This window comes from Conger conger, chromosome 12 (assembly GCF_963514075.1).
Source record: "Conger conger chromosome 12, fConCon1.1, whole genome shotgun sequence".
Classification (NCBI taxonomy): Eukaryota; Metazoa; Chordata; class Actinopteri; order Anguilliformes; family Congridae; genus Conger; species Conger conger.
Genome location: NC_083771.1, coordinates 28103044 through 28119667, shown reverse-complemented (window position 1 = coordinate 28119667; position 16624 = coordinate 28103044). Strand labels below are relative to the sequence as shown.

At 44.9% G+C, this 16624-nt stretch overlaps 1 protein-coding gene across 3 annotated transcripts in view; it reads right to left on the bottom strand.

The window, feature by feature from the left end:
- Positions 1-8132: 8132 nt before the first annotated feature.
- The window catches only part of LOC133142162 (GTPase-activating protein and VPS9 domain-containing protein 1-like), a 36807-nt gene continuing 28315 nt past the window's right edge, over positions 8133-16624 (bottom strand). For all 3 annotated transcript variants that reach the window (XM_061263204.1, XM_061263201.1, XM_061263202.1), the window contains 6 exons: positions 16458-16617; positions 16134-16321; positions 15719-15932; positions 13570-13642; positions 12607-12804; positions 8133-11878 (listed from right to left, as the gene is read on the bottom strand). In XM_061263204.1, coding sequence (XP_061119188.1) covers positions 11732-11878; positions 12607-12804; positions 13570-13642; positions 15719-15932; positions 16134-16321; positions 16458-16617 — 980 coding nt within the window. In that variant the 3' untranslated portion in view covers positions 8133-11731. The remainder of the gene's footprint in view (positions 11879-12606; positions 12805-13569; positions 13643-15718; positions 15933-16133; positions 16322-16457; positions 16618-16624) is intronic.

Here is a 16624-nt window from a genome sequence, read left to right as displayed (position 1 = left end):
TGAATCCGTACAATAGGGTGTAGATGTAATTCCAGTTTTTGTTTATTTTTATTTTTATTTGCAGAAATTGTTTAGTTTTTTTGTTAGTTTTTTTTAAGCCCCTGCTTAAAGAGGCAGTTCACCCGACAGACATTAAAGTTTCCACTTACCCAGAGTACTATATCCATCCAGATACTTTTGCTGAGATGTCATGATGTTTTCTAGATTTCATGAATGTTTTAAGATGCAGTTCACCGAGAATTGACCACTCCTTTTCCTGGAATCAATGCGCCGACAATTTATATTAGAAAAATTCAACAGCAGCGTCTCTTTCGCGAACAGAGCTCAAAAATGCACATGTTAATCCAGATCTATTTCTTCTTCTATGGCCGGAACTCACCAACTCTGTCCACACAAACAGAAGTTTCCACCGAAGCACACCAGTACTCTGGGGCCAAGTCTTCATGTCGTCTTTGTAGTCCGGCATTGCGAGTTCCTATATTGTCTTGGCACAATTTCGCTAAATAAAGTTAGGGGCGATTCCGCCCTGAGTGTGTCGAAGTGTCCCTGAGCAAGCCACCAAACCCCCAAATGCTCCTGATGAGCTGATTGGTGTCTTACATGGCAGCCAATCGCCGTTGGTGTGTGAGTGTGTGTATGAATGGGTGAATGAGAAGCATCAGTTGTACTGCGCTTTGGATAAAGGCATAGCGCCTTTAAATGCTGACCATTTACCATTTAAAGTTCACAACTGGCCATGCAAGCCAAGCACGGCAAACTGCTGCAGCTATAAAACACTGATCAGAACCATCGACACTTTGCCCCAGAATACTGCTGTGCTTCAGCGGAAACTTGGGTTTGAGCGGACACCGGTGGTGAATTACGGAAATACAAGAAACCGGTCCAGATTAAAATGTGTTTTGGGTTTTTTTTTCAGCTCTGTTGATGTTTGCCAGTAATATGCATTATATTTGGAAACAGATGTTGCTGTTCAGTGTTTCTAATATAAATTGTCAGTGCATTGATTACCAGAAAAGGAGAGGGCCATTATATCATCAAGGTGAACTACATCTTTAAAAAAGTCATGAGATCTAGAAAATTCTTCACATCTAATGGATTGAAGTACTACAGTAAGTAGGTAAGTGGAAACATACTTTAATTTCATTTTTTGGTGAACTGCCCCTTTCAGGAAGATGGCAGCACCAAACGTGTATATCAGAGAAGAACCTTAATCTTGTGCTGAGAAGGAAACACCATTTACCTGACACAGGAGGAATGGTGCAGTGAAATTAAGACCATTTTATTTAACTGCGATGTGTGACTCTTCTCTGTATTGTATGTATTATGTATGGGGTGAAGCAATGTCTGTCAAACAGATTTAAAAACGGTCATTCAGGCTGACGAATCAGACCAGTCTCGAGAATGTATGACTTTTTACTGCATTTTTGCTGTTAATAAGACATAATTATAAAATGTAGCTGTTTCTGCAGGTTTTTGTTTATAGTTTATTTGTTAATTTTCTGCAGATGCTGCTGAATGCTGAATGACTGAATGAATGCATTTCAGGGGGGGCACAGTTACAGTACTTATTTTATTCAGATCCAATCTTTAGACTCAGGGGTTCTGTTCAGCAATTTTTGTAGATTCGCTGTTCCTTTCGCTCTTTTTTAAAATGGAAAACTGACAATTGCTCCATGCACCTTTTCTCTTGTAATTTGGTAGGCGGCTTTTTTTGGGGGGTGGGGGGGTGGGGGTTCTGAATGAACTGCTCATTAAAGTCATTTCAAGTGTTTTAATTGGTTCACTCTTCCTCCTTTTTTCTGAGTTTTGAGCAAGCACTTGGTATGCACCAAGGGCAGGACCACACAATCTGTGATCCACAATTTCTTCGCAGTATATTGCATGTGAATGTTTTCCTGGTTCATGACTGAAGCGCACATGTACACTGTGTCCAGTTGTGTTTTAGTATTGCCCAGGGAACAGTGCCACTCAAACCTCCTCTTTTGCTTCAGGTGAGGTTGTCCTTCCCTGTGGGACTGATCTTGGTCAATGGTCCAGGTACAGGCAGGTCTGATGCGTTTTAATTACAATGCCTCCGAAAGACTGAACGGTCATGAAACCCACAACTCCCCCTGGTGGTGCAGTCCCCTCAGGACATCTCGGTGGAGAGAAAGATCCACACTGTTGATTGACGGGGCCTTGTGTTCTGTGCTTTGCATCAGGTGTCTGCAACCATGGATCTGCGAGAGTTGCATGGTTTGCTTGTTCTCTGTTGATTACATGGCTAGTTTCACCTCGTTTCTTGGATCTGAACTGATCGATAGATGAATCTGCCGGTATATAGAGCCAGTCAGAGCCAAAGAAATTGGCAGAAACGAAACCTGCACATACCTTAGCTCTCCAGGAACGACGCACATGAAAGTCTTCTGCCGCACCCCACCCCCTCTGCCCATCGAGCAGAAGGACGACATACGTAGTCTACATTTTTGCTATACTGTACGCACGTGAGTCCTCGCACACACCCAGGGGAATTACAGACCCCCTTGTACGTCTCCCTGCACTATGGCTTTCTCTACAGTTTGTTTGAGCTGGAATGGGACACCATTCAAATTTCAAATGCATGTAACAGTTTTTCAGTTACATTATTTTTATAATTACATTCAGTTACATTTCAGTTACATTACATTCATGGCATTTTGGCAGACGCTCTTATCCAGAGCGACCTACACTTGATTAGACTAAGCAGAAGACAATCTTCCCCTGGAGCAATGCGGGGTTAAGGGCCTTGCTCAAGGGCCCAACGGCTGTGTGTATCTTATTGTGGCTACACCAGGGATCGAGCCAGCGACCTTGTGGGATCCAGTCATGTACTGTGGTTAAAAATGAGTAAATCAGTCTTCCAATAAAAGCTAAAAACTGAAAGAAAGAAAACAGGAGCACAAAAAGCATAAAGGAAAGGTTTCCACGTTCCATTTTGCGGAACCTTTTTATCCCCCAACTTTCCAAAGCCGGCAGATTGCGTCAAGAACTGCCCTTATCGCAGAAGAGCATCAAACCGGTTTTATGGCTTTTATCCACAGACTTATAATACCACCTACTTCCTCCAGATTGAATTATATGATTACACGGCGAGCATCCATAAAAGGAATTGAATAACCTCATCACTCTCCACAGATATCTCATTCTTTTATTATTTTCCGAGCACAGTGGCCAGAAAAACTTGTAACATTGCGTCACCGGGTGAACAAAATGAACCCGTAAATTAACAACCTGCTCCTGCGCCTCTTTAATCTGCGATGACATGATTACGCTACTTGCTGCACGTAGGCTAAACTATGGTAGGCAGGCTAAATGTAGTGGTGTACATACGCTTAAGAGAGCGGACAGCATATTTGGTCGTCTTCATACAGAACCCGGCAGCTATGAGTTTGAATTCCAAACATAACACTGATTGTGACCCCTTGGCTCAGTCTTCTCATTTTTACCCCACTCTCGGTCTGCGCGCAGATTATATTCGAGCTGCAGGGGCAAAATGAGTCATCCCGCGTGGACATTGATCTATGGACGTCTACATAAGGGCTGTCAGCATATATATTGGAACATAACCAGAGCGTTAGGCATTGTGCCTCATCTCTTCGCGTCAGTCGGTAGATCTAATCTCCGATTCAATCTGCTTTGTCAGTCCACAGTTACAGTACGTGGCTGCGGTTATACAGAAACGTTTATAATGTCGGCCTTTTCAGACGTTGCCCTAAAAGTGAATGTCAAATGTAAGTAAGCAACCCTGGATAAGGGTATTTTCTAAGCAAATAAAGCAGCAAGAATCAGAATGTGATGTAGAAGTATAACAAAATAGTGTGATGACAGCCACCAGATTTGAAAGCTATTTGACATTACATTACAGTACAGCAATCTTTTATTCACAGGAGGTTACGACGCAGGAGAATCATAAGTCATTCGCAGTGGCCTGTAAGTATTGAGACGATGATACAATTTGTGTTGCTTTGGCTCTGTAGTCCAGCACACTGGATTATGATGAACATGGGGAACTGTGCACGAAAAGGCCTGTAATTTCCACACAGATCACCCCACATCCCTGCGAATACCCTCCAATTAAAGCTGACAGTCTGCGCTTTCTCATTGTTCTCAAATACAGTGTTCTGGAGAACGGAGACAAAGCAACAAAAAATTGTGTCGCTGTCCAAATACTTCAGGGCCGCACTCTATCTACACAATAGCACAGCTAACAACACTCCCAGAGTTGTGTTGTAAAATGGCTGTTTCACATTTTTCTTCACCTATATCGTTTATATCGTATATCAGCCATTCATTTCTCTACTGACGCTACTTCTTTATCCTTTCATTTCTCATTCTCCTCCCTCTAGCCTTTTCTTAAGGGGTTCTCAGGAGAGGGGGAGACTACACGCTGTCCTTACATGGTAATTAGCAAAGTTAGGAGCAAATGACTATCTGGCCCTTGAGGAGTTCCCTGCTATTGTGTTTCTCTCTCTCATTACTGGGCTCAGACCTGGTTTGAATCCTGTAGTGAATTCAGTTCATGTAAATAAAATCATTCTAGAGCTTCATTAAATGTGTTAATTAAAGCCGCCTCTTATGTGGAGACATAACATTTCTGACAATTCGTTGAACAGTGCTTACTTCAAGCTTCACAATTTAACAAAAGAGTGAAAACTGGTACAATATAGCCTATTTTCAGCACTCTCATGCTTGTTTTGTATGGGTGAATTTTGGTAACATTTTTATAGCTTGTGGAGACTTGCAATTCAAGTATTATAGCAGAAGTTCAAGTTTGAGAGCATTCATATAGGACTATAACCCACAAATTTGAAAAGACTGGTTGAGCATACTCACCCATAAGAGAAAGAGAAGACAGCTTTAGTTTTAACCATCATAATACATTGCATTATTACTCTATGAAGTGGATGCCTTTGATTGTACAACTTACCAATAAATAAACCACTTAAATAGAGAATGGCAGAGTACACTGTAGTATAGCAGCATACAGAGTATAATGCCATAGCATCCTTCTGAAGCTAAGCAGACAGTTCATGGTGTTTGTTACTACTGAAGCTAAGCATACAGTACATGGTGTTTGTTACTACTGAAGCTAAGCATACAGTACATGGTGTTTGTTACTACTGAAGCTAAGCATATAGTACATGGTGTTGGTCACTACTGAAGCTAAGCATACAGTACATGGTGTTTGTTACTACTGAGGCTAAGCATATAGTACATGGTCTTTGTTACTACTGAAGCTGAGCATACAGTACATGGTGTAGGTCACAACTGAAGTGAAGCATACTGAAGCTAAAATTGCATTGTGGAGAAAAATGGCTGCCATGGGTCACATTCACATTGAAATGGAATGTACAACAGTAGGCCAATATACGTGCATTATTATTCTCATCATTATTCTCAAGCAGTATTTCAGCCACGACCGTTTTTTAGAGGCTATGGCTGGGTAGGTCATCATTACAGCCTCTATAATTAGGTAACCCGAGATCTCTAAAGAGGATTAAGGACGGCGTCTCTGATAACGAGCCCAAAAAAACGGCACTTAATTAGAAATGGCGCATAGGCAGCGCTATCGCCAGGAGAGCGCGGCGCACTAACGAAGCGCGGCGCGCTAACGAAGCGCGGCGGCCGCAGAACGCTACCCTCTCCTGCTTTCTAAGGATGCGGTTGAAAGGTGAGCGCTCGGGGGAAGGAGGTGTGCTCACCTGAGAGTCTCACCTGTGACACGCGAGGGAGTCCGGCGGGTGCGGGCGTAAGCGGGCACAGGTGGGGAGAGGCTTGTTTGCCAGTGTCGCCGGCTGGCACGTCTGATGGATGTACTCGGCAACGCCACCACCTCAAGCTGCGTTTCACACACACCACCGTCACAGAGTTGTTAGATATTGTTTTTAAACTTTTAATTGTTTTAATTGTTTTTTGTTTTTTTTGTAATGGTACACGTTTAATACAAGTAGCTGCAGCAACAGTAGCCATAGCAGTTGTAATAATAATTCACTATCAAGGTCATGGTCATGTAGTGGAGGCAGAAAGTCTGGGGGTTTTCAAGATCAGGCTTGATACAGTGCTAGACACTAGGTATCTAGCTTTTAGGTAAACTAAGCATTCGGTATACTTTCATGATAGGAAAACGTGAGCATTGTTGGGCTGAATGGCCTGTTCATGTCATGACGTTGTGTTATTAACATATTTGTCTAACAGAGTGAAGTCGTAGTGAAGACGCCCTTGTGACTGTTATTAATGAGTGGCTGTCCCCTTGATTTGGCCCAAATACACAAATCAAAGGTTTCTTTCTACAAGGGCTGTGGAAAAACTCCAGTGGATCCTGCCCACTCAGACAGCATTGCACAAAGTAGGAGCATATGTCTTATTTAGAGAGGAAAATAAGTATCATTTGCCTACAGTCTAAAGATCCAAGTCTGGAATGGCCCCAAATCTCTCTCTCTGCTTCCACTCTATTACATGACTTACCAAGCAGTTCCACACATTTACAACTGCATTTGTGTAAAATAGTTCATGGTATTAACACATGAGACACAAACTAAGATAGCCTACGTAAATTTTAGCAAAACCAGCAATACAGCTACGCACCTGTTAGCGGAAAACTGGACACATTTCACTGGAATATGCGAGAGTGAAGGTATACTAATATGGATAGAGAAGGCTCCAAAGATGAGACCTTTTAAACAAAAAGGCTTTAATAGTTTTGTCAATATTTCATATAGAACGGGTCCTATGTATAACATTATTTAGAGATTATTTTCCGGCTCGCACAGAATTCCCGGGCTTTCAGGTCTCCTTGACCCCGCGCGCTCAAATGTTATGACGTCCTGGTCGAAATGCTAGTAGATTGATTCGTTGCAGACAAGTGACCCCGTCAGGTGACATGCCCTGATATTATTATTATTTTAAATGGAATTCATTTCTATAATAGTTTCTTCAAATAATAAGTAAACGTGATTATCTTGCACCTGGTGTTATAATGCACGATTTCCTATTTTTACACGTTCCTATGCCAAATTTAATTGTAATACTGAACTAATTTAAAAGATACTGAACTACAAACTTAATTGTTTCCATACTTAATTCGCTTCTCTGTGTTTGCAATTCCACTCACTCCATAAAGCCTGGAAAGATACCAGACAAAAGGGCAGAATCTTCCATTATCTGGTTGTCAGGTTTCTTCAGGTTGCGTTCGTTCGGTACGTCTATGGTTCGGTCTCGAGTGGCAGCGCGAACCTCTTTAAATGATAAGCCTGCCGTCTGCGGGCGGAATACGGCGTAACACCACCCACCACCCGAACGTAAATATAACATTCGGAAACGTTTTAAGGATATTCGAAGACTCGTAGCCGGGGCTGAGAAAAGTATTGAGGCTAAGGCATAAATATAATGTTGTTGTTTTTTTTTTTAAAGAAGACATAATGATACCCAAGAGAGTGAAGGAGGGTGGAAGGTTAAATCATGGCTTCAAGAAATGTCATTTTTGCTTTCTATTTATAGTTTGAAATCTGTAAAATTTTAAAAGATAAATGGAAGACAATGGAATGTTTCACTACACAAAAAGAGAACGCATCTTCTTTACAGAAATTCTCCACTAATATTTAACAAACAAAAAAGCAAAAAAGCATTTGAATACAAACTAAACAGTTAGAGCAAGCAAATCTACCAGTCCCCTATGGAAAAACTAATTATAATTACATTACTTATGAAGGTCTTTCTACCATGTCCACACCATGGATACAAACACCAAACCCTGCCCCTGTGCTCATCATGGCCTCCACTGGCTTCCTATCCGCTTCAAGGCGCTAGTGTTGGCATTTCAGGCTGCTAAAGGGACTGCCCATACAATCTTGAATTGCTCCCTATACCCCAGCAAGACCACTCCGGCCTTTTTTTTTTTTGCACTTACGATGACTGTCTTTTTGCTTAGAACAGCCCTTCATGCATATTTTACTAGTTATGGATTTTGATGCTTTAACCTGTGGAAGAACCTATGCACTTGTAAATCGCTTTGGATTAAAAGCGTCTGACAAATGACTAAAATGTAAATGTGAAAATGTACAACCAAAGAAACAAACCAATTAATTAGACAACAAAAAAACAAACAGGCAGCCCAATCAGGTTCTGTTTTTAATTAATCCAGAGAATGATATGGTGCATTAATCACAAAATGGAGAATTATAATCCCTTGTGTGCAAGATTGTGGAAGATTGTGGAAGCACAGACATTTGTTTAAAAAAACAAAACAAAACAAAGGTTTTCAGTTTCCCTGACCAAGGAGTAATAGTTGTGTGAGCATGTGGGTGTGGATAACTGAACTGCAAGATTAGATACACTACAATTCAGTGAATCCAGGAAATAAGGACATTTCTTTCCTCATAGAACCTGACATTATTCAATTTGTGAATTGACAGGCAATTATTTTCTTGAACGGACTTAATTAAAACTGTATCGGCTTTGAGAAGTGTGTGCACACGTGTTCGTATGCAAGCAAACTGGTATTCAGTCTGCTTTGGGGAGATTGTCATGTGTGCAGGTACCATTCAGCTAGAGAGTTCTGAACCTACACACAACATTTTGAGCGTTTTAAATAAATAGTTCATTGCTTTTGGGGTTTTCACCTTCCTACTTAAAGCCAGCCTTTATGAGGAATCAGCCTTTAGCGTAGCACACAGAGCATGAGTGCAGCTAGGGTCCAGTGGTGCTCTGAACACAACCTCAGTCTCAGACATTGACAAGATTCATCAACCTGTTCCACAAGCATGCGTCAGCCTGCTGCAAACAGATGTATAGTAGTTACCCGTATTTAGACCTTATTTTTCAATATTACGACATGGTATAAATAAATAATAAAAATTGCCATAGACAGAATCCAGTGTTTTTCCAGTGCTGTGGGTTGTACAGGCCATACTCAGGATATAACACAGCTCTGTTTGAAATGGTTTACCCCTTAAGAGACCAATACATTACTGCGGATTACTGTCAATTTCATTAAAGTATTTAATACATATTTGACCCAAGTCTGGTCTGGAGTAATTTCTTTACTGAAGGAGGATACATCTTTCACTAAGTTTCTCCCCACAGAATATATACAAGATACACCCAAAGTATATTTTACATTTAATAAGGAAAATCCTAAGAACCCCTTACAATTTTTATGATAGTTTACAAAATACACATGAAGCCTTTTCCCCACAAATCACAGCAGATTTATGTCAGTGAAAAAAACTGTACAAGAACATACTGAACAATACTACCTCATGCAGCCATCTCTTACACCCTGACAAGTGAGTATGAAAAAATAAAAAAGAATGTATTCCATAGAAAAATCACTTAATATCAGAGGTCTATAATCTAAACTGTACACATTCGGTCTGCATAAAATATGCTCAAGTGAGCCAAATGCAGCCTAGAGGAATGTACACGACTTCTGTGAGGTAAATATTTGAAGGTGCATTCCCATTTGGAGAAAAAATGCATTAACCAATTTTCCAAGGTGCATTTGCATTTCTAGAAAATACTCCAGAAATTGTGGTTGTCATCTGGTGAGGAATCCCTTTTGTAAAACAAACCAATTAGGAGGAAGAACAGGACAAAAATAAATGCCTTCGAAAACAGGAAGGACCCTATGAAGCACAAATCGGCACAAATGGACGCCTTCTCCATTATAAAAATGGCAAAAATACACCTACTGCAGCCAGAGATAGGCTCAAGCTAGATATCAGGACACGTCGATCCCTTTGGTAGCCAACTGGTACGTAAAGCGAGTCTGATAATCAGCTTTCCTGCTCAAATGCACAGCAACATAAAGTGTTCCGTTAAGGGAAAGCTTTATATAAAAAGTTTAAAATGGTTGTTCGGTTTCCGAATATAAAGTGCTTGAGTATGAGATCAGCTTCACCACGGTGATCTTCCCTCCCCATTAATTCTGTGAGGTCATGTTAGCTCCACTCTGCTGGCTGGCAGTAGATTTTACAGTTCAATTATATGCCCCAGAAAACCTCAATATATTCTACATTTAAAATGTTCTCAGTAGCTTTGCATATTACATTTAAGAAAGCTTTACTTATGAAAACTTTTTTTTTTTTTTTTTTTTTACAGTTCCTGAAGGAACTGTAACTCGCATTAGTGGCCACACCCTCTATGAAAAGTTGAACTCTGTCCAACCATTGGAAGTCCTTTCAAATGTGAACCAATCAAATGACTCTGCCCTCCGATCCTAAGAGGTGGATTGGTTGGTTGAGTGGAGGCTCATCTAGCCCCACCCCACAAGGTGCACCGTTTCTAGAACTCTTCAGCGATAACATCATGTCTTCTCCACTGTATCCTATTCCAAAAACATGGGAGATTAATACATTCATTGATACTTTCCTGTCATTTCATAGTCTAACTTTTGGAAAAATATAAATACATATTTATCATTTTTAACTCACTTTGCCTCTTCAGCTCTTATCCATTTTAAATCTCAAAATTGGCAATAACATATACATTTCCAAAAAGCCATTATGATGACGATTATTATAAAAAACATCAACGGAGTGTGACCTAAAAAAAAAAGAAAGAAAAGAAACTTCCTATGAAGACGACAGTCTGCACTGTATGTGCAGAGACAATGAGACAAAGTCAGAGTCTGGAAGTCAAAGCAGGATTAACCATACAACCCGGTCATCTCCTCTGTCCTGTTAAACCGCATCAACATTGTCCTTCAGACGGATGTATTGGTGTGTAGAGTATGCTCTTAAAACAGACCCGAGAGAAAATATTGTACATTCCGTAGAGAGAATGGGATATTTCCATTGGCAGGAAGATCTTACATCAGCCAAGGCTGGGAGGTCAATTCAATTTCAACTGTAATGCAACAAATGTAATGCACTTTTGAACAATTAATTACACTTGTTCAATTCGCTTCCTGAAAGGACTGTACTGAAACTCCAATACTACCACTGTAAGCACAGTTGTCCGTTCTCTCGGTAGTCTACAACCAGTGGGCACTGGGCGGGGAGAACTGGGGCCTTTCCAGAAACTTCTGTTAGCAGAAGAGCCACTACCAGTGCATAATACCCAGGTTACTGCAGGGTTCCAGCCGACTACCTGCTTTCACAATGCTGGGGACCAAAAAGCAACAGCAAACACTATTTAAATCCCTCCCTACGAAAGATTCCTGGAATAAAGAAATGTGGTCCTTTCAAATTCTGGGTCATGTGATCGGTACACATCTAAAGGTAAGTTTTGTTGCAATACAGAACATTTCCAAAGGGAAAGAGAATAAAAAAAAGAACAACGAAAGCGACTTCTGAAATACAGGTTCATATCTATATCTCTTTTCTCCCTTTGTCTTTCACTTTTTAAAAGTGAAACCGGTTTATTTCTTAAGTCGTATTTATTGACCATCTTCTAAAACAATGCCTCAATGCTTTTTTTCCCCCAAAAGTGCTGAGGTGAGGGGTAGGTCTATCCAGCCACAAATTGTAAAGCGAAGTTTTAAGGCTTAACGCATACATTTCCTTAGTTTCACTCGAATGTCAAAAAAAGAAAACCAGAAGATTCTGATGTTAAAAACACCAGGCAATAAACACAAGACCCAGAGTCCTTGGACTCCCCCCAATGCTCTATAAACAGATAAACAAACTACAGAGAGTCTGAGGCTTCGCTGATTGGTGGATCCCTTGGGAGACTGCTCTAAGCTCCTCCTCCGCCCCAGTGTGCACAGGGGGCTTCACTTGCGGTCGCGGTCATCGATGGTCTTGATGAACTCCACGGCAGCGGTGAACTGCATCCACCAATAGCACTCCTCCCCGCTGAGGCGGCTGGCGTAGAAGTTGTCAATGTACTGCACCGTGGACAGCAGGCAGGGGGGGTTAGCCTGGGGAGGCAGGGGAGCGGGTTACTGCACGGGGAAATACCTGTGTGTGAGTGTAAACCTGTGTGTGTGTGAGTGTGAGAGTGAGAGTGTGAGTGTAAACCGGTCAGTGTGTGTGTGTGTGTGTGTGAGTGTGAGTGAGTGAGTGAGTGAGTGAGTGAGTGAGTGAGTGAGTGAGTGAGTGAGTGAGTGAGTGAGTGAGTGAGTGAGTGAGTGAGTGAGTGAGTGAGTGAGTGTGTGTGTGTGTGTGTGTGTGTGTGAGTGACGGTGTGTGTGTGTGTAAATGAGTATATGTGCGAGTGTGTGCGTGCGGGTAATGTGAATGTGTGTGTGAGTGCGTGTGTATGTGTGTGTGAGTGTGTGTGTGTGTGTGTGAGTGTGAGTGTAAGTGTGTTTGTGTGTAAATGAGTATGTGTGTGTGTGTGTGTGTGTGTGTGTGTGTGTGCGGGTAATGTGAATGTGTGTGTGTGTGTGTGTGTGGATGTGCATGCGTCAGTGAGTGAGTGAGTGAGTGAGTGAGTGAGTGAGTGAGTGTGTGTAAATGAGTATATGTGCGAGTGTGTGTGTGCGGGTAATGTGAATGTGTGTGTGAGTGCGTGTGTATGTGTGTGTGTGTGTGTGTGTGTGTGAGTGTAAGTGTGTGTGTGTGTGTGTGCGTGTGTAAATGAGTATATGTGCAAGTGTGTGTGCATGTAAATGTTCACGTGTGTGTGTGTGCGTGCGTGCCTCACCTTAATGAGCACGAACACGAGCACGGGCACGAAGTCGTCGGCTCCGGGCACAGAGTCCTCGTTGGCCAGGCTCAGCAGGTTCATGATGGTGGAGCACATGCGCAGGATGCACTGCACCTTGTCCCGCGGCGTCTTGTACGCGCTCATGGCCCGGATCTCTGCCTGTGCTGACGGCCACGGCGTCTCCTTCAGGTACACCTGCGCAGTGCGCCAGGGAGAGGCCACACACCACCCGTCAGTCACACGTCAACAACACGCCTATTTTACCATCACACCATCCGTCAGTCACACGTCAACAACACGCCTATTTTACCATCACACCATCCGTCAGTCACACGTCAACAACACGCCTATTTTACCATCACACCATCCGTCAGTCACACGTCAACAACACGCCTATTTTACCATCACACCATCCGTCAGGCACACGTCAACAACACGCCTATTTTACCATCTCTGCACACTGCTGCCACACACCACCCGTCAGTCACACGTCAACAACACGCCTATTTTACCATCTCTGCACACTGCTGCCACACACCACCCGTCAGTCACACGTCAACAACACGCCTATTTTACCATCTCTGCACACTGCTGCCACACACCACCCGTCAGTCACACGTCAACAACACGCCTATTTTTCCATCTCTGCACACTGCTGCCACACACCACCCGTCAGTCACACGTCAACAACACGCCTATTTTACCATCACTGCACACTGCTGCCGCACACCACAGATAGTAACAATAACAAAAAAATACAATATAATAATAATAATAAACTTTTAGGAGAACCGTTCTTATATACAATCAAATACAGAAACGGACACATGCAGTACAACGGAGTTACAGACGGTTCATGGGTTTAAATGTGGTTTGTTTTCCTGGGGCATACGAATATATTTGAATGTTTGCAATGAGAGAACAGATCAAAGAAAGAGAAGGAGAATGAGAGAACGTTACCTCTGAGATTTGGAGTGCCTTGTGATTGGCCGTGACCACTTTGGAGAGCCGCTGTATATGTTCCTGTAGCACCCTGTGGGGAGAGGGGAAGAATCCTCCACATTCATTCTAACTGTCAATGGCTGAATTAGAACATATTAAAAACTAAGGCAAAATGCTCACATGCATCCTTTTTTTACTTTTCACCAACCTTTCAGTTGAAGGCAGTGGAATACTTGACAGTTTTCCCAGATATTTCCACAACTTTCCTGATTTAAAAAGGTGTTGTGTGTGTACATGTGTTTCCGTGTGGGTATACGTGCAGGGCGTTTCTGTGTGGGTACACAGGGCCTTTCTGTGTGGGTACACAGGGCGTTTCTGTGTGGGTACACAGGGCGTTTCTGTGTGGGTACACAGGGCGTTTCTGTGTGGGTACACAGGGCGTTTCTGTGTGGGTACACAGGGCCTTTCTGTGTGGGTACACGGGGCGGTTCTGTGTGGGTACACGGGGCCTTTCTGTGTGGGTACACGGGGCCTTTCTGTGTGGGTATACGTGCGGGGCGTTTCTGTGTGGGTATACGTGCGGGGCGTTTCTGTGTGGGTATACGTGCGGGGCGTTTCTGTGTGGGTACACAGGGCCTTTCTGTGTGGGTACACAGGGCGTTTCTGCGTGGGTACACAGGGCGTTTCTGCGTGGGTACACAGGGCCTTTCTGTGTGGGTACACAGGGCCTTTCTGTGTGGGTATACGTGCGGGGCGTTTCTGTGTGGGTACACAGGGCGTTTCTGTGTGGGTACACAGGGCGTTTCTGTGTGGGTACACAGGGCATTTCTGTGTGGGTACACAGGGCCTTTCTGTGTGGGTACACAGGGCCTTTCTGTGTGGGTACACAGGGCCTTTCTGTGTGGGTATACGTGCGGGGCGTTTCTGTGTGGGTACACAGGGCGTTTCTGTGTGGGTACACAGGGCGGTTCTGTGTGGGTACACAGGGCGTTTCTGTGTGGGTACACAGGGCGTTTCTGTGTGGGTACACAGGGCGTTTCTGTGTGGGTACACAGGGCATTTCTGTGTGGGTACACAGGGCCTTTCTGTGTGGGTACACAGGGCCTTTCTTTGTGGGTATACAGGGCCTTTCTGTGTGGGTATACGTGCGGGGCGTTTCTGTGTGGGTATACGTGCGGGGCGTTTCTGTGTGGGTACACAGGGCGTTTCTGTGTGGGTACACAGGGCGTTTCTGTGTGGGTACACAGGGCGTTTCTGTGTGGGTACACAGGGCGGTTCTGTGTGGGTACACAGGGCGTTTCTGTGTGGGTACACAGGGCGTTTCTGTGTGGGTACACAGGGCATTTCTGTGTGGGTACACGGGGCGGTTCTGTGTGGGTACACGGGGCGTTTCTGTGTGGGTACACGGGGCGTTTCTGTGTGGGTACACGGGGCGTTTCTGTGTGGGTACACGGGCCGGTTCTGTGCGGGTACACGGGCCGGTTCTGTGCGGGTACACAGGGCCTTTCTGTGTGGGTATACAGGGCGTTTCTGTGTGGGTACACGGGGCGTTTCTGTGCGGGTACACAGGGCCTTTCTGTGTGGGTACACGGGGCATTTCTGTGTGGGTATACAGGGCGTTTCTGTGTGGGTACACGGGGCGGTTCTGTGCGGGTACACAGGGCCTTTCTGTGTGGGTACACAGGGCGTTTCTGTGTGGGTACACGGGGCGGTTCTGTGTGGGTACACGGGGCGGTTCTGTGCGGGTACACAGGGCCTTTCTGTGTGGGTACACAGGGCGTTTCTGTGTGGGTACACGGGGCGGTTCTGTGCGGGTACACAGGGCCTTTCTGTGTGGGTACACAGGGCGTTTCTGTGTGGGTACACGGGGCGGTTCTGTGCGGGTACACAGGGCGTTTCTGTGTGGGTACACGGGGCGGTTCTGTGTGGGTACACGGGGCGGTTCTGTGCGGGTACACAGGGCCTTTCTGTGTGGGTACACAGGGCGTTTCTGTGTGGGTACACGGGGCGGTTCTGTGCGGGTACACAGGGCCTTTCTGTGTGGGTACACGGGGCGGTTCTGTGTGGGTACACAGGGCGTTTCTGTGTGGGTATACGGGGCCTTTCTGTGTGGGTATACGGGGCGTTTCTGTGTGGGTACACGGGGCATTTCCGCGCGCACACTCACTGGTCTCGGAGCACGTCCCCGTCCAGGTTGGGGTAGAAGGCGAGCTTGAAGATGCGGTTCATGACGCTGCGCTCTATGGCCACCTGTGCATCCTGCAGCTGATCCTCGCTGGCGTACTGCCAGGTGGCATCGTGGGCCATGGCGCCGTACAGGTAGCGCAGGAAGTCCTCCACCGACGCCGTCTTGTCGTCAGAAGCCGTGCACCCCTGGAACGCTGGTTGGGGCGGGGGTTAGACCACGTCAGATTGTAAGACTGATTAATCAGTTGCTCAAAGTAGTTGTTTGTGAATAGGAACAGCAGTATCTTGAAACATGAAACATGGCAGTACCTAGCAAGCAGTTTTGGTTTATTTCTGGAGACTATGAAGAACACACACTCACACACACATGCTCACGCACACACATAGACACACACCTTTGCTGAAGTCCTGCATCTTGGCCTCCATGCCCTCCAGGAAGAGACGCACGCAGACGGTGGTGAAGTAGCGTGTGGCCACGTCCTTGTCCCGCAGCACCCTCTGCAGCATGCGGTCCAGGTGGGCCTGAGAGGTCTGCAGGCCCTGCCGACACCTGGTCAGGTAGGCGATGTAGGGCGCCCTCTTCCTGCAGCGGCGGGAACAACAAGCACTTGTCACACAGCGGCGAGCCTGGTAACGGGCGGCTGGTAAGCTCAGAGCTGGGACGGGGGCTGGGGCTGGCTGCAGTGCGCCCCCTGCTGGTCGGCGGGGGTGGTGGGCACCTGTAGTCGTCGGCGATGGCGGTAAGGAGCTTCCTGCAGGTGCGCGGGTCCAGGCCACTGATGCAGCGCATGGTCTCCTGGATCTGCGCCATGCTGCTCTTATCCTGCAGGTTAATCGCCTCTGCCAACTGCACCTTCAGGAAGCACACAATCTCATTCTCTGAAGG